The sequence below is a fragment of the Leopardus geoffroyi genome, chromosome D4 (assembly GCF_018350155.1).
Source record: "Leopardus geoffroyi isolate Oge1 chromosome D4, O.geoffroyi_Oge1_pat1.0, whole genome shotgun sequence".
Taxonomy (NCBI): Eukaryota; Metazoa; Chordata; class Mammalia; order Carnivora; family Felidae; genus Leopardus; species Leopardus geoffroyi.
This window is the reverse complement of record NC_059342.1, coordinates 18,150,903-18,177,131: the sequence shown is the minus strand read 5'-3', so window position 1 is coordinate 18,177,131 and position 26,229 is coordinate 18,150,903. Positions and strand designations below refer to the sequence as shown.

Below are 26,229 nucleotides of genomic sequence, written 5' to 3'. Positions count from 1 at the left end.
CCCCCTCTCTCGGCCCCTCTCCTGCATGTGCTCTGTTTCCCCAAATAAAGAAACTCAAAAAAAAATTTTTTTTTTAAAGAACGCAGGCTTTGCAGTCCAAGGAATCTATATTCTAATTCCAGACGAACCCTTAACATTGCTATGGACTTGAGCATGCTGATCAAACCGTTTGAGCCTTGGTCTCCTTCCTCATCTGCAAAAGGGGATTGATAAATCTACGCAGAGTGGCGCCTGGCTGGTTCAGTGGGTGGAGCATGTGACTCGATCTCATGGTTGTGAGTTTGAGCTCCACGTTGGGTGTAGAGATTACTTAAAAAAAAAAAAAAAAAAAAAACCTGTTTATATGAGTTGATGGACAGAAAGTTCTAGGTACACTAAGCACACATCAGGCACTCAATAAAAGGGAGCTCTGTTGATTCTCCGGAACTTTCCGTCCTCCTCTCCCCTCTGCTCCCATCTGCTTCTGGTGGACAGGCCCTTCCTCTGCAGGCTGCTCTTCCTCTCCCCTCACCTGTGGTGTCCCGGCAGTCACAGCACTCCTGGGCATTGGAGGGGTCGGAAGTATTGCAGCAGTGTAGACAACGACTGTCGTCCATAAGCAGCACCAGGTCGGCGGGGCACACAGTGCAGTTCTTGGTGCCGGGTCCCTTGCATTCCACGCAGCTTTCGTGGCATTTTTCACAGTTAAACTTCTCCCCCTGTTAAGAACAATTGGGAGATTCCTTCTGAGTGTGGAGGCATTGACAAGCGACTGGAGTTTCCAGGTGGGCGTTCTATCTTGCCTCCATTGACGGAGGGACGCCCGTGGGGGACAGGAGCCAGATAGCTTTGCTCTGGGTCCATTTTAGCTGTTCAGGGTGGAAGACAGAACCGACTGCACGTGGAGGAAATCGCTGCTGGGTCTTTCCATCTGAGATCTGCTGGCCACAACAGTGGGAGAACAGGCTTCTAGAACAGCTCAAGTTGCACACTGGTGGCTCATGTGCTGTACCTGGTCAAGGACACGTTTTGTTGGGCTCATCCAAATTGACCTTCACAGTTAAAAAAAAATTTTTCAGTTCCTTGCCCACGTTCAAAATGAAGATATTCCACTTGTAAGTCAGTTCCTAATTTCTCTTTAAGAACTAGACTGTCAGGGACACCTGGGTGGCTCAGTCGGTTGAACGTCCCCCTCTTGATTTTGGCGCAGGTTGCGATCTCAAGGTCATGATCTCACGGTGGTGAGATTGAGCCCCGCACTGGGCCCTGCACTGGCTGTGCGGACCCTGCTTGAGATGCTGTCTCTCCTTCTCGCTCTGCCCCTTTTCTGCTCGCACACACGCATGCACACACATGCTCTCTCTCTCTCAACAAAAGAGGCACTAGACGGTCAACAAGGTCATCACAACCACGTGGCAACATCACAGACAGCTGAGGGGCAGTGGCTCCCTTTTTGGGCTCTCCTAGTTGACACGACCCCAGCGCTTGCTCTGATGTCACCAAGACAGGTGACACGTCAAATTCCACTTTTCATCAAGCTTGCGCTGGGGTTTTCTTTGACCCAACACCCTTCGCTCATACACATTCAGCTACTTGGCCTCCATGGTTACTAGATTCTTTTGGCCCTGCCCCCGAATATTATTTGTGACTCTTTAGCTGAAATAGTTAAATCTCCATGAGAAGAACCAAGAGATAAGGAGAAAGTGGCTTCCCTCCTGACAGGTTGCTTCTTTGCTGGTGCTGAAAATGTAGATGAGGGAAGATATCTTTCTATTTTCCTTGTGTGCTGTGGGAAAGAAGGAATGGAAATTGACTTTGTTGAGCACTTTGGCCATTTCTGGTGCTGATAAGGTGCTTTCTCAGCTGTTATTATCTTATCAAATCACGGATTAGCTGTCCGAAGTCCTGGCTTCAGTCCCAGCTTTGTTACTTACTATTTATGTGATCTTTAGAAAATTATTCAGTCTCTTGGAGCCCCAGTTTCTTCAAAGTTTAAGGATTAAAAGAGAGCTCATATGTGAATATGTCGAGTCATGTTAATTTCACCACGGGGGAGATTTACCTAATTTCATTTGTTTTTAAGTTTATTCATTTATTTTGAGAGGGAGAGAGCACGCACACAAGCAGGGAGGTGCAGAGAGAGAGAATCCCAAGCAGGCTCCACACCATCAGCACAGAGCCTGACTCGGGGCTCGATCTCCCAAACCACGAGATCATGACTTGAGCTGAAACCCAGAGTGGGACTCTGACTGAGACAGCCAGGTGCCCCGAGATTTACTTCATTTCTAACGTTTGGAAACATAAGAAGTTAGTGAACTCAGAATATCCATGATTTCTAAGCAAGGAAATGAAATCTCTCTCTCTCTCTCTCTCTCTTTTTTAAAAATTATTTATTTTTGAGATACAGAGAGAGAGGAAGAAACAGAAAGATAGGGAGACACAGCATCCAAAGCAGGCTCCAGGCTCTGAGCTGTCAGCACAGACCCTGACTCAAGGCTTGAACTTGGGAACGGTGAGATCATGACCTGGGCCGAAGTCGGACACTGAACTGACTGAGCCACCTGGGTGCCCTGAAATCTCTCTCTTTCACTACACTGTGGTGGGGTGGAGGAAATGAAAAGCAGCAGTTTTGTAGTTCTGACATTATTCAGGCATTTCAGGTTAGACAGCAGAGGGGTAGGAGAGAAGATACTTATTTCTGATATAAGGGGACCTGAAACTTCCAAGGTCACAAGCAATGAACGTAGGTAGAGTTAAATCTGAGGTCCTCATTACCTAACTTCCCCCTTATTTATCTCAGGTCATCTCAGTCCCTTTGATTGAAGTTAAGGCTGCAGGTAGGTAGCACCATTATTCCATGATGCATTGGTAGAAGATTTAAAAAGTAGAGCGAGTGTAGGAATTTTAGGACTTTTTGACTTTGCCCAGAATACACGCGGAAACTGGCTCCCATGCCTCTGCAGAAATGGCTAGGGCAATGGGGCTCAGTCAGTTAAGCGGCTGACGTCAGCTTCAGGTCACGATCTCGCGGTTCGTGAGTTCGAGCCCCGCGTGGGGCCGTGCGCTGACCACTCGGAGCCTGGAGCCCGCTTCGGATTCTTTGTCTCCCTGTCTCTCTGCCCCTTCCCTGCTCGCACTTGGTCTGTCTGTCTCTCTCTCTCAAAATCAATACACGTTAAAAAAAAAAAAAGAAGGAAGAAATGGCCAGGGCACATCATGCCCAGCTCCCAGTACCTCTTCCACTCTGTATTCTCCCACCAGACAGTCTGAGGTGCAGATTCCTCCCGCTAGGTGGTAACTCCACACACAAGATAAACAGTTCAACGGTCCTTTTCCTGAAAGAAGAAAAAAAAAAAAATGATTCTAAGTTGTGAGGCTGATCTTCGATATCTACCTCTGTGTTGGATTCAACACACTTCGGAGCAAGGAATATGTCAAGCGAATTGAAGTAGAAGGGGGAGTTGATTGAAGAGATGGGGGAGAAAAGAGTGTGCAAGTCACCAAGGAAAAACCTAGAAATTACCCAATTAGTCCAGTCAGTGTAAAAACTCGCATTTGGACGTTGGGGATTTGGAAGTGATAGTTGTTTTATGACCACAAAAGGAAGGATTTTCAGACAATAAGAAATCGCGTAGAAAGGCTATAAAGCTTTTATTTGTCCTTCTGCTTATTTAACTAGGATAGAGGAGGAGAATGATACCAGAGGACTTGGAGGTCCCAATACTCAGTTGGTGAGGAAATCGTTATGAGACAGTTTCTAACTAAAAACCACCAGACTTCGAATTTAAATGCCAGGGCTGGGGTGGCTGGTGGCTCAGGTCATGATCTCACGGTTCTTGGGTTCGAGACCCGCATGGGGCTCTGTGCTGACGGCTCAGAGCCTGGAGCCTGCTTCGGATTCTGTCTCCCTCTCTCTCTGCTTCTCCCCGCCTCTCGAAAATAAATAAACATTAAAAAAAAATTTTTTTTTTTTAAAAGGCCAGGGCTAAAAGAATATCATTTTGTCCAGCTCTTAATTAGTTGGTGGTGCTAGATTCCGTTGAAATTCTCTTGAAAGCTAAAAACTGTCTTTTCAAAAATTGGGTGTGCTATTTATTTAATATTTTTTAAATAAATGAAAACTAAGGCCCAGGGAATGTCAAGGCATTCGTTCGAGGTCACATAGGTAATGGTCAAGTCAAGATTCGAATTCAGGTTTGTTGACCCACAGTTCAGTGCTCTTTCCGTCATACTATCTGCCTTAACACCTTATGACCCATCAAGTAGAGGAGGTCTGAATCTACAGGGTTTTTTTTTTTGGGGGGGGGGGGTGGCGGGTAATACTCCACTCTCCTAATTCAGAGACCTCAAGAATGACTGACCCAAGCATCACCTTTTATGCAGATCTTGAGGGATAACTTCTGGAAAGGGTTTGGAGACAAGAGACCCGAATTCTCATTCATTCCATTAGGAAGGTCCTGGTGTTTTTTGCTGAGAATTTCAAAACAAGAGCAGGGAGGTAGATGGGGGGGGGGAGGGGGGGGTGCTGGACTATCTATGCCTGTAATTGTGAGTCAGAACTTGATATAAGTCTTCCCATCAGAAGAACACGGTGAAGAGTGGTTAGTTGAATTTGAGGCAAGACCCACAAGTCCTACGCTTCGCAGACACCGTGGAGGTCAGCTCTTCGTGTCTGATCTGTGAGCTCGGTCATCTATGACGTTTCTACGGGAAAAAAGAATTCTGAGCTCTGAACAACAGATTAGAGAACCAACCGTTATTACCCAATTGCTTCTCAGGTTGGGGGCTGCCTGTAGTGATATAAATTCAAAGCCATTTAATAATTTTAAGTTTTAAATTGAAGTAGAGTTGACATAAAATATTAGTTTCGGGAGCACAACAGTGATTCAACAAATATGTACGTTACGGAGTGCTCAGCACATTAAGTATTGTTACCATCTGTCACCATGCACAGTGATCACAATATTATTGACTCTATTCCCTATGCTGCACTTTTCATCCCTGTGACTTATTTGTTTTACAACTGGACGTTTGTACCTCCTAATTCCCGATTTTGCCCATCCTCCCATCTCCCTGACCTCTGGCGGCCACCCGTTTGTTCTCTGTATTTGTAAGTCGACTGGTTTGTGTGTTTATTTTGTTTTAGATGCCACGTACAGTGAAATCATATGGTGGTTGTCTTTCCCTGTCTGACTTCTTTCACTCAGCATTGTACCCTCAAGGTCCGTCCGTGTTGCCATGAATGGCAAGGTTTCATTCGTTTTTACGGAGGAGTCACATTCCATTGTATAGACACATGGCCTCTTTATCCATTCGTCTCTCGATGGACACGGGCTGCTTTCATATTTTGGCTACTGTAAATGATGCTGCGATAAACATAGAATGCATGTATCTTTTCACTTTAGCGTTTTCCTTTTCTTTGAATAAATACCGGGAAGTGGAATTACCGGATCATAGGGTATTTCTGTTTTTAATTTTTTGATGAATCTCCCTGCTGTTTTCCATAGTGGACGCCCCAGTTTGCATTTCTACCAATGGCGCACAAGGGCTCCATTTTCTCCACAACCTCACCAACATCTGTCCTTTCTTGTCTCTTTGACACCAGTCGTTCTGACCCATCTAAGGGTAGATAGCTCATTGTGGTTTTGATCTGTATTTCCCTGATGCATAATAATGTTGAATATCTTTTCATGTGACTGTAGGCCATCTGTATGCCTTCTTTAGAAAAATGTATTCAAGTCCTCTGCCCATTTTGTCATCAGATTTTTTGTTGTTGTTAAGTTCTTTATATATTTGGTGTTTTAACCCCTTATCAGATATATCATGTGCAAATATGTTCTTCCATTCAGTAGGTTGTCTTTTTGTTTTGTTGATAGTTTCCTTTGCTGTGCAAAAGCTTTTTAGTGCAGTGTAGTTTCACTTATTTACTCTTGCCTGTGTTCCCCTTGCCTGGGAAGACAGATTCAGAAAAATATTGTTAATAAATTTTACTAATAAATATTATGATGTTTAAGAGTTTACTGCCTAGGTTTTCTTTGAAGAGTTTTATGGTTTCAGGTCTTTTATTTTTTTTTTTAAGATTTTTTATGTTTATTTATTTTTGAGAGAGAGAGAGAGAGAGAGTGAGTGAATGGGGCAGAGAGTGGGAGACACAGAATCTGAAGCACACTCCAGGCTCTGAGCTGTCAGAGCAAAGCCCGATGCGGGGCTCGAACGCACAAACTGTGAGTTCAGGACCTGAGCCGAAGTCGGACACTTAACCGACTGAGCCACCCAGGCACCCCAGTGGTTTCAGGTCTTACATTTAAGTCTTTAATCCATCTTGAGTTTGTTTGTTTATTTATTTATTTATTTCATTTTGAATTTCTTTTTGTGTATGGTGTAAGAAAGTGGTCCAGATTCATTCTTTGGCATGTGGCTGTCTGGTTTTCCCAGCACCATTGATTGAGGAGACTGTCTTTTCCCCATCGTAGATTCTTGCCTCCTTTGTTATAGATTAATTGACCATGTAAATGTGCGTTTATTTCTGGGGCCTATATCTTGTTCCAGTGATCTCTGTGTCTATTTTTGTGCCAGTACCATACTGTTTTGATTACCATAGATTTGTGGTAAAGTTTGAAATCTGAGAAAGCCATCCTATTTTTACTTACCCATAGCTTCATACAGAATTTCCCACATGTTCTGGAACAGAACTGTGGTCTCTCATGAGAGAATAAATCTTCTCCTTCTCTCCTTCCTTCCTCTTCCCAACCTACATTTTTCTAAAACACAGCTGAGATGTCTTACTTCAATTTTTAGAATACAAAATACTTTCTTTAAAAATTTTGTTTTGTTTTTAATGAAGAGAAATCGAGGGTAGGAAGAATCAAAAAAGGCAGTAAAAAGATGAGGTCACAACGGTTGTGCCTTAAGGTTGTTTACATTTTCCAGAACACCAGCAGCAATTTGGCTCAAGGTGATATCCTGGAGTTAAGTCTCCTACATTGATTTATTGCAAAATCTGTGGGCCCTGGGTACAGAGAGTCTTTTGCCGAAGGCAGTTTGTTAATTTCCAGGAAGTTTTCTATTGTTTCCAAGTTTAACAACCTACTTTTATCATTGCTTCTAAGTATCTGCAGGAACTGTGGGACCTGTAAAGATTGTTTCGGTTTTTCCTTAGAATTCACAAGTCACTATTGGTTTTCCCTTGGACTGACCCCGCAGGATGAACAAACTCAGCAATGCAGAGCAACCCCTGGGGTTGTCCATGGTGTCATTCCACACAGGAAGAGGAAGCTGGAAAGAGTTAGGAGGTTTTGGCTACCAGCCTGGATTTGTGTTCCAAATGAGTTTGTGAGGAGGATAAATACAAAGTTCAATGTGTAAAGGTAAGGAATGAGCTAATTCTGGAGGGACCCACCTCATGCAAAGGTAATATCAGGCGTTAATGTGCCACCCATCTCCTACCCCCACCCTGCCCAGTGCTCTGAAATATTTTTTTTTTTTCCGTACTCTCCTACTACCGGGCAGTCAAATGTGAATGAAATGCCGTCTAGTTGGCAAATTGCTTATTTAGGTTGCTAAATTTTCCCCGGAATTCTTGTGCACCCTCATCTATTAGTATGGCAGCTAATGTTTTAGGAAGGCACCTTGGAATTCATCCTTTTTTCACCCAGTTTGCAACCCAGGAGAAAACCTGTTCCCCTGTTTTGGAATCTCTGTGCTGCAAAACCAGAAGAATCTGTGCAAAGATGCACTAAGCAGCAAAGGATGTGTGTGGCAGGGGGACGAAGGCTGCTGGTCTAAATGAGTACCACATGCGGGAGGCTTCAGCCAGGTACATTTGGAGTTCAAGTCAAACACAGGAGGAGGCGGCCCGAACCGAACGGCTGTGAGATTTACCCAGCTGTGACCAGCCATCCTTTGAATACATTCTCACGGCGGCGGATGTGCCGATTAAGACTATTTTTTTTTTTTTTAGAGGAGTTTTAGGCTTACAACAAAATAGAGAGGAAGGTACAGACACCGTCCGTGGACTCTGCTGCCGCACAGGCCTGGCGTCCCCCGTTACTCAACGTCACTTACCAGAATGGAAAATTTGGGGGGCGACCGGGTGGCTCAATCAGTTGAGCGTCAGGCTCTTGATTTCGGCTCAAGGTCTCATGGGTCGTGAGATCCATGATCAGGCTCTGCACTGACAGAGCGGAACCTGCTTAGGGAATCCCCTCTCCCCCCCTCTTTTTGCCCCTGCCCTGTTCGCTCTCTCTCTCTCTCTCTTTCTCAAAATAAATAAAAACAAAAGTGAAAAAAAAATGGTAATTTTTTTTTTTAACCAAAGATAAACCTATATAGACGTATTATTATCACCCGAAGTCTCTAGTTTACCTTGGGGTCCTCTCTTGGTGTTATATATCCTAAGCATTTGGACCAATGAATAATAATACCTCCCTGTCATTATAATATCATACAGAAATATTTTTGCTGCCCTAAAATCCTCTGTGGTCTGCCTGTTCCTCTCTCCCTGCACCCCACCCCTGGCGGCCATTGACCTGTTACCGTCTTTGCCATAGTTTTCCCTTTTCCAAATTGTCATACAGTTGGCATCACAGTGTGGCCTTTTCAGATTGGCTTCCTTCACTTAGGAATACGCATTTGTGCTCCCTCCGTGTCTTCTCGTGGCCTGATGGCTCATCTCCGATAGCACCGAATAGTATTTCAATGTCTGGACGTGTTGATGTACTTTTGAGACCGGAAACCCTCGGAACCATCACCCTTCATCTACCCGGGCTATCTCAGACTCAATTAAAGAAATTTATAGTTTTCCCAGCTGTGCTTAACAACATCACTGATAATTTCTACAATCCCTACAAAAGAAAAAAAACCTTGAAAAGCTGGTATTCTGTTTTGATCGGCTGAGGTTGAGACATTAACTTACCTAACGATGGCTGCCTGGGCTTGAATAAAAACCACGTGCTGCAGCCCATTGCGCTGCTCGTAGGGCATCAGATTTAGCGCATCGAGATATAGAGTTCAAAATATAGAGTATCTGGCAATCCCAGTTGGAATAAAGGCCCCACACAGCTAGTAATAGTGGCATCAAAGAGTGGTAAAAACCCTAACAGAAAGCCAACACTGTATTTACTACGATGTGGCCTACGGCCAATGACAATGCCAACCCTCCACCACCCTCCTACCCCGCCCCGAATTCAATGTGTTCTCCCATTTATCTTATTCTGATTAGAAGTTTTGAGCAGCAACTCTGTGTGCCTCTGGAATGAAAATAAGAGAACACAAATGGATGGTTACTTGATGCAAGGTTGTTCTGGAAGGCCAATTCTTTCTAAGACTGGAGTCAATTGCAGATAGGTAAAGGGTGGGAACCACGGTACGGTAGTTCTCATGGAGTTGCCTCAAGGGACTCCCTGGGGGCAGGAAGGAGGAGCAAATGAGGGCATTCTAGGCGGGGCTCTGCGCTCCAATCGGAGCAGCTCTGCTTGGTCATTTTACGTAATGGGATTCAGCTTAAGATTCCACCTGAAGAAGATGGGCTTCTGCCAAAATACCATCTGAAACCATTGTTGTTGTTGTTGTTTTAATTTTTTATTTCGGAGAGAGAGCGTGAACAGGGGAGAGGGGCAGAGGGAGAGAGAGAATCTCAAGCAGGCTCCACACTCAGCACAGAGCCTGACACGGGGCTCGAGCCCGTGACCCTGGGATCATGACCTGAGACAAAACCAAGAGTCAGATGCTCAACCGACTGAGCCACCCAGGCACTCCCGAGCCATCATTCTAAAGTAGAAATGTGCGTCCAGTGCACAGCCACTGGCCACTGTGGCACTGAGCACCTGAAATGTGGTTAGTACAACTTGAGTTGTGCTGTAAATGTAAAATCAACATTGGGTTTCAAAGACTGAGTGTTAAAAAATTCTCAATTTTTTTGTTGATTGCATGTTCAAATGATTACATTGTGGATATATTAATTAAAGAAGTATATTATTAAAGTTAATTTCACCGGTTTATTTTTCTTCTCTAAAATGTGACCACCGGAGATTTAAACAATGTATGCATGGCTTGCATTATGTCTCAATGGGATAGTGCTGACACCCCATGTTGTGAGTTATGTAAAAGAAATTCTAGGGGCCTCAGGGTGGCTCAGTTGGTTAAGCGTCCGACTTATCTGGCGGTTTGTGAGTTCGAGCCCCACGTTGGGCTCTGTGCTGGCAGCGGGGAGCCTGGAGCCTGCTTCCGATTCTGTGTCTCCCTCTCCCTCTCTGCCCCTCCCCTGCTCATGCTCTGTCTCTCTCTGTCTCTAAAAAATAAATAAGAGTTAAAAAAATTAAAAAAAGAAAAGACCTTCTAGGCCTAGTGTGAATAGCAGGTGGCCATTCCCGGATTAATTTAGATCATCCGCAGTCTAAGCACTTCATAGCTGAGAGTAATTTAATGCTTATGTCACTGATCGTCACTCTAAAACAATGAAAAAAATTACTGAGTACTCTTTTCAAGTTTTTGATTTTTCTTTTGGTTTTCAGACTTCCTTTTTTTTTTTTTTTTCGGTTATGGTTGCAAACAGCTGAGGAAGGCAGGGGGTGGTGACATTGACCCCAGGGTTCAGAGAAGCGCACTGCAGGCAGCCCAGAGCAGGCACAGGTGGCTGCCGATTGCAAGATCAAGACCAACCACGCCCCCCACCCCCACCACGCTTCCTGCTTTCCTTTCTCTCGCGGCTTTTCCCGCTTCTCTGCTCGTAGCTTCTCCAGCGTTTGGTTCTCACAGAGTTCACAGTCCTTCTGGTTCCCCCCCCCCCCCTTCTTGGGAAGCTTCCCTCGTTTTCCTCCTCTCTCCAATTCTTAATTCTTTGTCTTTCCTTTGCCCTGTTCTCTGCCTCTTTCTCTAGGCGCTTTGATCTTCTCTCCTGTTTTAGCTCCTGGAGTTTCTGCCTCTTGAGCTGCTGTTTCTCCCGTGAGGCATCGCCCAGGTGTTTGGAGTCGGAAGAAGCCTTATGTTGCAGGCGGTGGCCTTGCGGTCCTGGCCTTTCCCCGTGAGCTGCAGCGGCGCGTGGCGCTCGGGACTTGGATGCCGCGCCAGGTGGGTCCTCGCGGTATGCGACGTTCGCCTGGAAGTTCAAGGGTCCCCGAAACTGAAGGTGTGTAAGTTCCGGCCTATCGTCTCCTCCCGTTGGGGGTCCAGCATGGGGATGCCCACGTTCCATATGTCCCCGCACTTGTCTCAAAGCACCTTGACCACGAACCTCCTCGCTGGGCTGACTCCTCAGGGCAGCCCCTCCGGGGACCTAGTGCCTGGCGGCTCCCTGGGCAGCATTTCATTCCCGTCCTTTGTGTCATGGAAGAAAGAGTCCCAGTCCCAGTGTGTAGGGAAATTGGTCTTGAACTTGGTGGCATGCGTCTTGAGGACTTCAGGGAAGCTTAAGGACTTTGTGGTGGAGGCAGGCCAGTTAAAACGCGATCGGATTCTTGGGGCGCCTGGGTGGCTCAGTTGGGCATTTGGCTTCCGCTCAGGTCATGATCTCCTGGTTTGTGGGTTCCGGCCCCACATGGGGTTCCTCTGCCGACAGCTCAGAGCCTGGAGCCTGCTTTGAATTCTGTGTCTCCCTCTCTCTCTGCCCACTAACATGCTGTCTCTCTTTCTCTCAAAAATAAACGTGAAAAAAAATTTAAAAACCAAATAAAAAAACTTGACCAGATTCTTGCCCACCTGGCCATCTGAGAGGAAGAAGTCCATGGTGCCCTAGGAAATCTGCAGGGTGGAGAAGCGGCGATTGTGCACCATGGCCTTAAGCCTTTCCAGCACCTCCCAGCTGGAAAGGGTCCTCCCCGGCCACCTCAGCAGTGATGGGCCATGCTGATGGTCACCTTCATGATGGGCTTGAGACAGAGGCCTACAAAGGCCAGAGCTCCACTGTCCCAGACGTGTCATGGACTGTGGTAGCCGTTGCCTTAGCCCGGCTGGCATGGCCACCCCGCCCGGAGCCATCACCTTTGTTGGAGGTGCCCTTGGAGCCACCGGCCACCGTCACTGCCTGCCCCTGTGACTGTGCTCAGTGCTAGAGATACAAAGGTGAGTGAGACCTCAGTCGAGAGACAGAGAGAGAGAGAGGGAAATAATAAGTAAAGAGTATAAAATATGCCCTCTGGGCTGCCTTGTTCACAGTTCTATGGACGCCGCCTGGATACTGCAGGATAATTGTTTGTTGAATAAATAAATAGATGAATGAGTGCAGAGGATGAAAGGTACACAGAATAGAGAGATTCAGGAAGGCTTTGTAGAGGAAATACTGACTGTCATGCATTAGAAAGAGGTAGCTGGGTAAAGCAGGCTGGAGAAAGTATTCTAGAAAGAGGAAAGGCGAGGTTGGCTCTGGTTTCCAGTAACTGATTATGCCTGGATTTAGAGCGTGGTGGACGAGGTGACGAGGGATGTGAGTCCCAGGATGAAGACCTCATATGCGAAGTTGCTAGTTACGATTCTATTTTAAAATCAGTGGAGAGTCATTTTTTTCTTTTAGTCTCCCCCCCCCCCTTAGAGAGAGAGCCAGTGGGAGAGAGGGGCAGAGAGAGAGAGAGAGAGAGAGAATCTTTTTAAAAAATATTTATTTATTTGGAGAGAAAGGACAGGGGAGGGGTGGAAAAAGGGAGAGAGAGAATCCCAAACAGACTCTGTGTTGTCAGCGCAGAGTCCAGGGTGGGGCTAGAACTCATGAACTGTGAGATCATGACATGGGCTGAAATCAAGAGTTGGACACTCAACTGGCTGAGCCAGCCAGGTGCCCCCAGATAATACCAGTTTTATAGGGAAGTTTGACAGGGCTTTAAAACTCAGTAGATTGAGGATATTAACAAATAAATGAAGACCTAATATCCATAAAGAAATACTAAGGAGGGCATTCACTTTCGAACGTCTCCTTTCTGTAAAGAGAGCTTTCCTACTATTCTTCCTTTCTATTCTTCTACTCTAATAAACTTTTGAGATATGAAACAAAAGAGATGGATATAAAGAAGAAATAATTTAAAAATTTTAAAAGTAAGTCATTTAAATTAAAAAAGAACTACAATAATAGATGGGCTGGACTTTAGATTAAACACAGAGAACAAATTAGAGACAAGGACTAAAGCTTTGAAGAGTCAACCTAGTATGAAGCATAGAGAGTCAACGAAATAAAAATATAACACAGCAGGTAAGAGACCTAGAGATCGGAACACCCTGAGTGACATAAACTAAGGAATTCCAGAAAAAGATTAGAGGAAAGGGTGGAGAAGCAACGTTTGAAGATGTCATAATTGAAAATTCTCCAATTTGCAAAAAGACTTTAGGATTTGTTTTCTGTTCATTCATTCATTCATTCAGCAAATACTGAATGAGCACTTACTATCTGTACAATCTAGGCCAGAATAGGGTATACAAAATAACGGTGGTAGAATCCGAGCCCTGAGGGTCTCACAATTAGTAGGAGAGATGGACATGTTTAATTAAAATGTAATGTAACAAGGGCTATAATAAAGGACATATTACAGAATCAAGAAGAAGGAAGAACATTTCTGGGAGGACTAAGACAAACCTCCCTCTCAGAGGAGATGACGTTCAAGCTGGGTCTTGTAAGTTTCCTTGTAAGTTGAGGGTTTCCTACAGTGTTGTTTTCCAGGAAGAGGAAACACATAGACAAAAGGCACAGAAGCATGAAAGCATGTTTGCTGGCTGCTGAGTAGTTCTAGGTGGTTCTGGGTTCTAGACTACCTGGAAGGAGAGGTGAGATCATAAGCTGAAAGGACTGACTGGGGAAAGAATTTAATTACCTTTTAAGAAGTAAAACCAAAAAACCCCACATTTATTGGAAGTTTATTGAAAGACAAAAAGTAAATGCATAAATTGCAGAGATATACCATGTTCATCAATGTGATGACCCAGGATCATAAAGATGGATTTTTCTCCCCAAATAAATTCAGTGCTATATCAATTAATACCCAAGGGATTTTTTTTGAATGAAATGTGACTGAGTATAAAATTTATATAGAGAAGGGGCCAAACTAATTAACCAAAATACTTTTGAAAAGGATAGCAGAAATGTACCTTCCCGACTGTCAATATTAATCTGATAAGTTTTAACAACTAACACGTTGTTGGAGGCATTTCTTAAATGTTGAGAATAATTCATCCTGATTGTCTTTCAGTGCCCAGCAGATGTGGATTTTTTATTGCTTTGGCATTACTATACAGGATGAGTTGGGGAAGAGGGGTGGCAAGACCGGAGTCGAGCTCACGTGCTGGTACTTCAGAAAGTTGGCTGAGACATGCTGAAAATGGAGAACAAGGATAGTAAAAATGGAGAAAGAGATCTGAGTTTAAAAAAAAAAAAAATGCTTAGAGAAAATCAGCAGACCTTGAAGTTCACCTTTGTTGGAGGGTAGGTGGGTTGGGCAAGAGACAAGAAAAGGATAATGTTAAGGTATCAAACCTGGATAGGTGGTTGGGACAGTGGGTCTATTAACAGCATGACTATCGGAGGAAGCCCAGGTTGGGTTTACTCTGGGACATGTCGATTTTAGGGTTCTCTTGGACAGAGAAGTAGGTATCAGGAAAGTAACAATGGAATTTGGGAGAGCTGGAAGCAGACATCTTAAGTAGTTGTTGAAGTAATAGAAATAAAATGCCCTACCCAAGATTCCAAGTTCAACAAGTAGAGGAGGAGGACAGCGCAGGTGGGAAACACCTCCAGGGGGAGATGAGGCCTGTATCTGGGCCTGGAAGGTTGGGAGGGTCTGCAGAGGCAGAAATGTAACGCAGGGCAGATGCAGAAGCTGAGTGAGAACGGAGGGTGCTGATGCTGGAGAGTTTTGGCTGGATTGGTAAGAGAGAGGAACCTCCAAAGGTGGTGAAAAAAGAGAGGGCTAATGGAGCACTTGGGTGGCTCCGTCGGTTAAGCATCTGACCCTTGATGTCATCTCAGGATCATGGGATCGAGCCCCGTGTCAGGGCTGTGCGCTGTCAGCGTGGAGCCTGCTTGGGAATCTCTCTCTCCCTCTCTGCCCCTCCCCAGCATGCTCTCTTTCTCTCCCTCCCCCTCTTTCTCTCCAAATAAAACTAACAAGACAACACAAAACGGGGGCCAAGCACAAAGGAGACCTTCTCATTTTTCCCTCCACACATGCAAAGTGACAGGTACACCCTCACCTCTGCATTTGCTGCAAGTTGGGTGGCATCTCTCACACGTCTGTGTGTTTGGATCCGCGTAGTAATGCTCTGGGCAGGTGCGATGACACTCTCCCTTGGAGCGGAGCAGGAAGAAAAACGTGTCGCAAGACAGGCAGTCGGTGGGCTGCGGGCCCCGGCACTCCTTGCAGCTCCTGCTACACCTCTCACACCGTCCGGTGGCTTCTTCTGCGTAATATCTGAAACCGAGTGCGGAAGCGAAGACTGAATCCCAGGCTTTGCTCTTGGGTTGGGTGTGGTGGGAAAATCAAGGTTAGCCAGACGGTGATTGTTTCCGAGTTGGGGGACTTTAGGCTCGACTCGCTAACCGTACTCAGTAGATACATTACCACAGGGCACCCCTCCTCTTACCACGCTTCGCTTTATGCGCTTTGCAAGCACTGTGCCTTTTACCAACTCGAGGTTTGTGGCAACCCTGCGTTGAGCAAGTCTCTTGGCGCCATTTTTTCCAATGCCATTTGCTCACCCCGTGCCTCTATCACGATTTGGTAATTCTCGCGATATTTCAAATCTTCTCATTATCATACGTGTTACGGTGATCTGTGCTCGGTGACAGTGGCTCACTGAAAGCTCAGATGACGGCTACCATTTTTTAGCACTAAAATATTTTTCAGTTTAGGTGCGTACATCGCTCTCTTAGACGTCATGCTCTTGCACGCTTCATGGACTACGGTATAGTGTAAACCCAACTTTTATATGCACTTGGAAACCGAAACATTCATTTGACTTGCTCTGTTGCGATAGTCACCTTACTGCAGTGGTCTGGGAGTGAACTGCAGTATCCCCAAGGTATGCCTGTAATGATACTAACAAACCTAATGATTCTCTGTTTACTTATCTTTAAATTGGGCACTGCAATCCCTTCCTTGCTATTTGTGAGTACTAAATTAGGTAACACATAGGAAAGGACCTAGGACTTATCGTATGTTGCAGAGTTATGATAATTGTTCACTTCCTTATACCTATATGCTTCTCCACTTGAACATTCAAGTCTCAGGTTTTGTAGAATGGGATCCGGTTATGGAGGATGTTCTAAATGTACCTCTGAGTGATTCTTCTGGCGCTTCAATTAAAAAAAAAATAATCTTGACCTGGGAGATGACGTGCGTGATGCTAATGTTTACACAATAACAGGTGTAACCTCGTCGGAAAGATTTTTGGAGGCTGACGTAACAATAATCCCTGTTGGTTAACTTTTTACTGCGTACCCGATCGTACGCTAGGGACTTCGTAAACATTAGTTCCTTTTATTGAACCTAGAACTGAGACACTAGAGCGTGACAGTCAGGAGCTTGCCTTTTGGAACAAGACTGCATGGGGTCAAAGCCAAGCTGTTCCGGGCATGAGCTGTGCGACTGTGGCCAATTCACACAACGTCTCTGTCTCAGGTCGTCATATGGGGCTTAATGTTAGCAGCTAAAATTAAATAAGTTATTACTGAGAAAATAGTTACAACAGTGCCTGGCACATTATAAATAATGCGCGTTAGTGATAATTATGAATTGTATGTTAAGCCTCAAAGCAAACCTTACGATTTAGATATTATTGTCCCTATTTTATGTATGTAAAAACTGAGGCTCAGAGAATTTAGACCACTTGGCTCAATGTCAAACAGCTAGCAAAGTGGGGTAATGTGATTTCAACCTACCTGGTAAATACCGCTATAGCAAAGCAGTGCAAAGTCAATAAGAATATTTCAAGTAAGATAGACGAGAGGAAAGAAATCGTGGACAAAGATGAACTTCTAGAGCTCATCTGACCCTCCTTGGCATCTCTGGACATTGGCACACTGAAACTATCCTAGAAACTGGAAGGTCTGTCCTTGGCTTCTCTGGTGTGAAACTATCTGCCACATTAGGTTCCTTAAAGTTTCTTTCAGTTCCACTAACTTGTTGGAAACTAAGGCCATGGCTGAGTCTGCCTTACTCAGCCACCTGTCACTGACCTGAGTGAATGCACCTGTACCTCAGCGGTCAAGCCTTGTTTTACCTTCCACGGGTGGGTGAGGAACAATTACCACCGAGTCAATCAGTAGGACTGGGGTATGAGAGAGACAGAATCATGAAAGGAACACAAGGGGAAACTTCAGTCATGAAGTGAAGGGTTGATAAAGCCCACAGGAGGCTCAAAAGAGAGAGCCACAGGGCAAGGTAGAAATCCGCACTTGCCCACCCAGAGAATATACAGGCTGAAGTCCCAAGATCTGATTTCTAGTCTTGGCTCCACTGTGTTTTAGAAGCCTTGCGACTTTGGGCAAGTCGCGTAACCTCTTTGAGCCTCAGTTTCCTCATTTTTAATACGGAGAGAATAATATCAATCTCATAGGATTAGTGGAGAACTAAATCATCATATAAAAATACATTCTGAGTAGAAATACTTCGTAAACTCTAAAGCAGCATGAATGTGTTTTACTAACGTGATGGGTTTTTTTTTTTTTAATTTTTTTTTTTTCAACGTTTATTTATTTTTTTTTTGGGACAGAGAGAGACAGAGCATGAATGGGGGAGGGGCAGAGAGAGAGGGAGACACAGAATCGGAAACAGGCTCCAGGCTCTGAGCCATCAGCCCAGAGCCTGACGCGGGGCTCGAACTCACGGACCGCGAGATCGTGACCTGGCTGAAGTCGGACGCTTAACCGACTGCGCCACCCAGGCGCCCCTAACGTGATGGGTTTTTAAGATGAAAAGCATCAATAAGAACTGTGGGGAAGAAAGCTTCTTAATACCTAGTAGGTTTTAAAAATTATCAAAGAGGAGCACCTGAGTGGCTCAGTCGGTTAAGCATCCGACTTCAGCTCAGGTCATGATCTCACAGTTCGTGGGTTCGAGCCACGCATCGGGCTCTGTGCTGATGGCTCGGAGCCTGGAGCCTGTTTCAGATTCTGTGTCTCCCTCTCTCTCTCTCTGCCCCTCCCCTGTTCACGTTCTGTCTCTGTCTCAAAAATAAATAAGCATTAAAAAAATTTAAAAAATTGGGGTGCCTGGGTGGCGCAGTCGGTTAAGCGTCCGACTTCAGCCAGGTCACGATCTCGCAGTCCGTGAGTTCGAGCCCCGTGTCAGGCTCTGGGCTGATGGCTCAGAGCCTGGAGCCTGTTTCCGATTCTGTGTCTCCCTCTCTCTCTGCCCCTCCCCCGTTCATGCTGTGTCTCTCTCTGTCCCAAAAATAAATAAACGTTGAAAAAAAAATTTTTTTTTAATTATCAAAGAGTGAAAGATGGTGGGGGGGTTACTAGATACGATTAAAGGAAGAGTACGATACCACTGCTTGCTTTGATGACTTTTGAACGAGGTGGCTATGAAATGCCCAGATCCTCAATGCCCGGAAGAGGATTTTGTGCATAAATACAAACAATAATGGGAGCCTTGAAAAACCTGCTCCGAGGTTAAACACTAACATCACTATATGTGTTGGTAAAGGGTTCAGAAGATCGTATACCTGCCTTTCCAAGGCAAAGAGATTTAACAAATCTCAGATGTAATGTATGTGGGACACTGATTTTACAAAAAGGGACAATCTCCGTTAAATATCTCCACTTATACCTCATTAGTATCCCATTTGTTCCCCATTAAAGAGATTTATGGCAACCTGTGTGTCTCCTCTCCGTGGGTAACTTTACAATGGAACATCTGTCTTCTTAACTCCATGGTCTACAATCAGTTGAGATCACAAGATTACACCCTCTTGCGTATAGGAGTATTTAATGACTCGATTTGAGGAAGATGGTGATTCCTTTCCGATCTTTTCAGGCACCTTGTGGAATGAAGATCAAAGGCTAAGCCAGGTGGCCCCATCACCTCTCTTGTTCGGTAGGGCCCTTTCTTCCTTGATCTATATGGCTGGTGTTTTTGAGGACCGCTAATGTATGTGACTTTGTGCTGAGTATTGTAGCAATATGTGTGAAAAAATAAGAGGCTTGGTTTTTTTTCCAGGCGCTCATAATTTTCTTGGTAAGAAATATAAAAGAAGCATAAATTCTTGAAGGTCAACATCTTCGCATTACTCACACCTCCAAGGTGTTCTTTATTAAACATGTGTCGAATGAATGAATGAGCGAATGGACGAGGTAAATCAAAACACAGGGCAGTGTATAAGGACTACAGTGAGTAACGCAGGCAGTAGCTGCTACAGAAACTGAAGAAAAGAAAAGTGATGTCCAATCTGGGCAGAAGCATTGGGGAAAGTCTGAGGTTATAGGCTTTCATTTTGGGTCCGGAAACTCTCGGTGCCTTCGGTTACCGATTGGGAAGGAAGAATCAGCAACAGGCCCGTAATCAATCTTTCTCTTTACTGGTGATTCCTGGGTTGGGGGCGGGGAGGGATGCCCCGGTCAAATCTTTCAAATCAGGTGGTAACCCGACCCCCTAATAAATACACGCAAAGATTTTCCTAGCAAAAAATAATAGAGTTCTCATATGCAAGGGGCTTTTAGGAGGACGTAGCAGTGTCCCTACATTGCCTATGGGAACTAAACCTGCAAATAATGGATTTATGGGGACGTGGTAGGTTGGAGCATTGGTAGGGTATAAATGGGGACATGTAACTGAAATGGTTCCCTTTGTAAAATTAATGCACCACGTACGTCACTTTGATCTCGCCAGCAGAACAAATCCTAATGCAGAAGAGAAAGAACCTACATTTCTGGTCTTAAGACTGCTCTGGGGGAAGAATCCTTTGCCTCTGCCTTGTGATGGCTTGCACCTCGAAATCAGTAGCGAAGTTTGGCACGTGAGCCTGACCTGATGATTGGCATCTCGTGTTATTTCCCTGGGTCGCTCGCCTCTCCCACGTCCTCATCCATTACTACGAACCAGCTGAAATCCTTTAGAGACCATGAGACCTTGGCTGGACTCTCGTCTTCATTTCTTACCAGCACTGAGACTTCAGTCTGGTGTTCTGTAACTTAGCTTCGATGTCTGCACAGGGGGTTTGCCAGTAGTGATGTCTGGAGTGGCTTTGGGATCAAATGAGGGAAACGTGTAGCGAGCACCTTACCCTTCCCTGCACTGGGGCAGGCACTCCTTTTCCAGCTGGAACGAGCTTGGTTGGCAGGAGAGGCACTGTGTGCTGCGTCTCCCTTCACATGTCCTACAAGAGCTGTGGCAGGGCGCACACTGGTGGCTGTCCTCATCAGCGTAGTAGCCCTCGGGGCAGTCCTGCACGCAGGTCGTATCTGCCAAGGAAGGAAAAGAGTCTGTCGTCGCATCAAGTAGGACACACGTCTCCCAGCCCTCCTCTACGTGTTCCCCAGAGTGAACCATGGTGGGGGGCGAGGATGTTGGACGAAGGGGACAGTGTCCTTGTCAATGCCGTCCTTCTCAGGTCTCCTGGGTCCAGATAGACGCTAACACCTTCCAGGTCTTCAGACTATCCCTCTCCTTCTTCCCTCTCTCCTGTGCCCCTCCCTTGTTCCTTCTCTTAGCTGAGTGAGCTTTGTTTCATTTTTGTTCTCCCATACCCGTGTTACGCTTAATCGTGGGATCCCTGGGAACCCGAGAGCGTTGCTTCACATTAGCCGTGACCTTCGAATATGACCTGCTGGAGGTGGCCATCCTCAGACCGTGCCATACTTCAAGAAGACGTATTAATCAGCGGATGCAAACGCAAGGGGAAATTTTGATGAGGGGGTGAATGCCTGCATGTTCGTAAAGCGTCCCTGCACGGACTGCTTATTAATGGCGAGGGAAAATAGTAACTAAGCAGTGGACACATCGGACAGCACCTTGAACGGAGGGCTGTGGTTCGCCTCACTGATGAGGGGCAGGGGAACATCCTGGGTTTCCAGAAGGGCGCGACATCTCCTGTGAAGCATTCTGGCCTGAGAGTGCATAATCTCTGTCTCATCGTGGGAAACTTCGCACAGACTTCAACAGAGGGACAGGGGCTGTATTCTTCTCAAATCCCAATATTATGTAGAAAAAAAACGTCTGTGGCAACGGTTCAGGTTAAGGGGGGGCCTCAGACTCATGGCAACTAGAAGCAGTACCTGATTGGAGACTGGACCTTGGTCTACAGGGGGATTGCCCAAATTAGAAAACAGATGAAATAGTCCTGATGCTAAATTCACGTGCATTGACAACTGTACTGTGGTCGGACAAAAATATATCGTGGCCTTCACATTGACAGAGACCGAGACCACGCTCACGATCGGGCAGGCGGGGTACAAGATTAGCAGCGGGTCAAGTGGGTAAAGGGCACCCGTGTGGCGTTCTTTGTGCTTTTGCCTTTTCTATAGGTTTGAACATGTTCCAAATACAAAGTGAAAAATTAGAAAGACCCTACCCATTGGCCGGGCCCCAGGCATCGTGCAAGGCAGTTTCCCCCATGGAGGGAGAGAGAGCCCGCCCCGGAGGAAAAGCAACTCACTGAGAAGAAGGCTGTCCCTCGGGCAGGTGCGACACTGGTCCTCTGCGGGCCCGGTGCAGCGGAAACACTTAGCATGACAGGGCTTGCATCCCAGAGCCTCATCCCAGTACTCAACGGGGGCACATTCCTTGTGAGGCACACAGCGTCCGTGGCTGGCCACCCCCAGGCCTTCCCGACAGGTGGTGCAGGTCCCAGGCGACGAGCAGGTCCGGCAAGACTTGTGACACTCTGCGGGCGGGGTGCGGGCAGGAGGCACAGTGAGAGAGGGCCAGGGCGCCCCTGGAGGGTGTGTTCACGTTCCTTCCTCAGTTCTTTTAGAGATTTCTAGGGCTCTGGGCCAAGGGCAGGGGGCCGTGACTTGGGTACGGCCCTTGGGACTCTGCGTAGAGCGTTCTCTCTAATAACTAGAGAGCCCCTTCTTGCAAAATTACCAAAACAGCAATAAAGTAATGATGTGCGTGCGGCCTATTCACCACCGTGACTCTTGTTCTGTGGTTCCCCCACTGACCTCCCAGGGCACCTTGAGCTTATCACTAATGGAACAATTGTTGGGATGTGTTACAATTACCCGTTGACCAAAAAAAAAAAAAAAAAAAAGGCCGCTTTTGTAGTCACTGATGTAATGCATAGTACCTATGAGAGGGCCTGGCATACAACAGGCTCTCAGTAAATTCCTGTTAGACAAACAAAATGACAGCAATTCATTCCCCCCTCGGGGTTTTTAGCAATTGCTGTTCCCTCGGCCTAGAGTTCTCTTCTAGATAGATGTGTGGTTTGTTGCCTCTGTTTGTCCATGATCTCTTCAGGCTCCCTCTCTCCAATTGTGACTCCATTCTGTCCCCTTCCTTGACTTATTTTTCCTTTTGCCTTCTTTAGAGTCTGTCTTCCCCAGTGGAACATAAGCTCCGTGAGGCCAGGAATCTGCCTGAATCGTCCCCCGCTTTTCCCCAGGCCTGGAGGAGTGCACGGCACATAGCAGGCCCCCAATAAGGGCTCACTGAATGCATAGACACACAGCATTAGTATTATCTAGATCAGAAAACTGAGGCTGGAAAAGCGCAGGATTAGGGGCTGAACCCAGGAGTTTACTAAGAGCTCTTCGTGCCCCAGTGCCTTGGGATAGGTATGGGATTCTTAGAGGTGCCTATGCTACCTCATAGTGGATAATTTGGGTGATCTGAACGGATCCCAAGCCCTTGTGTTTCTTAGAGGAGATCTTGCTTGGTTCCGGATGCTTCTCTGCATCTTTATTTCTCCCGGTACCAGCTTCCCTCAGTCTGCTTCTGGGCTGGTGGCAGGTGCCCTGGCCTAGCAAGGAGAGGCCTCGAGTTCCCAACAGTTGAGCTGGCCTGAGGGGAGCCCAGGCATCTGTACGGTTGTGTGGGTTTTGTTTGTTTGTTTTTGTTGTTGTTGTTTTAAAGCTCCCCACGCGATTCTAATGGGCAACCGGGGATGGGAACCAGGGGCCTTTCTCGATGAGAAAATTAAATCAGGTAAATCATGTAAACGTACTGTGAGGCCTGTAAAGTCTTCCGCGTGGCAAATTACCTTTGTTGTTGAACCGAAAAGGGCCAGAAATTGACCCTCTGTTCCTGCCCGAGCACAGGCAAGGTGGCACCTCAGAACTTCAGCCGAGTGGCTAAACAGTCAAGGAAACGGACCCCCAAGCTCGCTCCCGCCCCGTCCTCTGCGCATGTCCGAGCCCATGTTCTTTCAGGTTGACGCTAAAGGGTGCCTTCCGTCAAACACACAAAAAAGTATACCCAGATCACAGAGCCAGGGCAGAAACTTCGGGAGCCAGCTCCATCTTCCTGTCCCGTGACATGCACAACGTTTGCCTGAGGACGTTCTGGGTTTTTCCTGCCACGGGCGCTGGCCCTCAAGCCCCGGCTGTTGTTGGGACCCCCTCTGCCTATCTGGCCAGTGTTTGCTTGGTGGCAACACGGGGCAAAGTTCCGACCGGCTGCCTCGCTGGAATGAACCCTGGAACTCTGGAAAAGTTCACCCGGAATGATTCATTTGTTTGAGGATTCTAGTAACAATTTATTTTATTTATCCTGCTCTGAGGCAAACAGTTTACACCCAGTTCAAACATAAGGAGGCACAAACAATAGCAGATCTGTACTTAAAAGTGCCGAGTAGGTGGTCCCAGGGAAGGAGCTGCTGAAGCGGATGAGTCAAGGAGGGAAATCTTAGGAAGGAACCGAGGAGGGAGACAAGAGGCGCCGAGAAAATTCTCTACGGCACAGCTTTCCTTATGCTGCTGTAAACCTTCAGTGGCTTCAAGTTTTAAGAAACAAAACAAAACAAAACCCTCTCATATGAGGTGCCCAAGTAGTTCAGTCGGTTAAGCATCCCACTTCGGCTCAGGTCATGATCTCACAGTTCGTGAGTTCGAGCCCTGCATCTGGCTCGCAGCTGTCAGCACAGAGCCTGCTTGCTTCGGATCCTCTGTCTCCCTGTCTGCGCCCCCCCCCCCCCCCCCCCCCCCCCCCCGCTTTCTCTCTCTCTGTCACAAAAATAAACCTTAAAAAAAAAAAAGCTTCCATTTTGGGTGACTTTCAAAGACTTATCTCCCCTGGGAAGCTTCACAGAATTCTTTTTTTTTTTTTTTTAACGTTTATTTATTTTTGGGACAGAGAGAGACAGAGCATGAGCAGGGGAGGGGCAGAGAGAGAGGGAGACACAAAATCTGAAACAGGCTCCAGGCTCTGAGCTGTCAGCCCAGAGCCGGACACGGGGCTCGAACTCACGGACCGCGAGATCATGACCTGAGCCGAAGTCGGACGCTTCATCGACCGAGCCACCCAGGCACCCCACGAGAATTCTTTTTGATCAGCAGTTCGGAGCCACTGTTGTGACGAGGGTCAACCCGATTTATTATTAACAAGAGTTAACATGGTCAAAGCTTGTGAACGATTCATTTAAAAGAAAGACATAATAAATTAGAGCCGATTCAAAAGCTGCTTTCTGGAGCAGGAAGGAAACGGCTTGGGTGATGGCTCTGGGGCCGGAACCCTGCACACCCCAGCACCTGCCCTCTGCAGAAACCCACAGCTGAGTCAGGCTCCCCGGGGGTGCAGCGCTTGGCCACGCCCCCGGAAGTCTTTACCTCTGCACTCCTTGGTCTCTTTCTCATAGTAAGTCCCTGCCGGACACTCCTCCAAGCAGCGTCCATCATAGAGAACCGAGGATGACTCAGCACAGAGGTCACAGTCATCTGCTGAGGGGCCATCACACTCCAGACAGTCTTCGTGGCAGGGGACACACTGGCGTCTGTCTGCGTAGTAGCCGCGGGGACAGGACTGATGGCACATGTCCTTGTACAGGAAGGACTCAGGCATACACTCTGGGGGGGAGGAGGAAACGGCGAGTTAGCCCTGGGGCACAGGAGCGAGGGATTCATTCCTTCCACACTGACTCCCCCGACCTGGGTGTTAACGTGTGTGCGTCCCAAGCCCACCCTGCCAGGGCGCATCCCCCACGTCTCCAAACTTTGGGAGAGAAGACCACATAGGGGGACCTGAGGAGAAGGTGCAGGGTTTCCAGCCCGAAATGATCAGCCCCTTGGAAGTTCCAGAAAATCGCAGTGCTGTGGCGCAGACCCGCGGTGGCGGAGATGCTGGGGGTATCGTTTGAAAACCCGGAAGGCTGTAACGGATTTTTAAAGTTGTACTGAGCCCCTCGCACTCTGTTCGATCCCCAAGTGGTTAAGGAATTCTTGCGTTAGTTAATTTTTTTTATTCACTGCTAGGGTAGATCAGTGAAATAGACGCGGTTACTCAGCGTGAGGAGGGCACTGTGGGTTTCTTTGATTTTGACTCATTCTCTTATTTGGGGGGAAACCAAGAAAACGCTTTCAGTCGCGCCAAGAGAATCCTTTCGATAGAACCGTGCCAGTGAGATGAGTCTTACTCTGGAGAGGAAATCAAGACAGCCTTTCCTGGAGATAATTCCAGAGAAAGAATTCCTAGCCAGAGTGCTCTTCTGAGTCTTAACTGCTGCCTGAACTTTTCTTTCACGTCTTTTGTAAGAGTTGGATTCTCTGGCTACCTCTGTGTTTCATTAGTATCGGTCTGTCCTGTAAGATTTTGAGCTCGAGGAGGCAGGAACTTTGGGTTCTTATCTGTATCTCTAGCGCCTGGGATAGCTTGGCACACCCCCAGGGCTCAGTACACATGCAGAAAAGCGGCTCTCGTCTGTCTTCACTTGCAGAATCCATAATGGAAAGGCTTTATCTCACTCTCGATGTCCTCAGTGACGTGCACAGAGGTAGATCTATTCCAGTAAAGGTAAGGAGACTGGCTCCTTCCGTTCCGCACGGACCTCCCCCCCCCCCCCCCCCCCCCGTGCCCAGCAGGGGTGGCGTGGGAGAGCCACATCCTCCCCTGGGATGCCCCCCGGGTACCTTTGCATGTTTGCTCATGGATGCAGTCCTGACACATCTTGGGGCAAGGCTTGCACACCCCGTCCATGGCCACGTGCCTCTCGGGGCAGGTTTCCCGGCATGCTCCCTGGTCCAAGACGAAGCCTCCTTGGCAAGAGCGGCAGCTGGTGGCATTTCCTTCACATGTTCTGCAGGGGGCGCTGCAGCGCCTACATGTGCTGTCTTCTGCGTAGAAGCCCCTGTGGGGAGGACAGAGCACAACTGGAGAAGCCTTCCCACTAGGGAAGTGAGCCACG

General features: G+C 46.9%; 1 protein-coding gene across 2 annotated transcripts in view; it reads right to left on the bottom strand.

Moving 5' to 3' along the window:
• PCSK5 (proprotein convertase subtilisin/kexin type 5) overlaps positions 1–26,229 on the bottom strand; it is a 460,872-nt gene that overhangs the window by 4,287 nt on the left and 430,356 nt on the right. For both annotated transcript variants that reach the window (XM_045468528.1, XM_045468529.1), the window contains 7 exons: positions 25,955–26,172; positions 24,659–24,895; positions 21,547–21,774; positions 20,176–20,353; positions 15,145–15,362; positions 3,214–3,314; positions 512–698 (listed from right to left, as the gene is read on the bottom strand). In XM_045468528.1, coding sequence (XP_045324484.1) covers positions 512–698; positions 3,214–3,314; positions 15,145–15,362; positions 20,176–20,353; positions 21,547–21,774; positions 24,659–24,895; positions 25,955–26,172 — 1,367 coding nt within the window. The remainder of the gene's footprint in view (positions 1–511; positions 699–3,213; positions 3,315–15,144; positions 15,363–20,175; positions 20,354–21,546; positions 21,775–24,658; positions 24,896–25,954; positions 26,173–26,229) is intronic.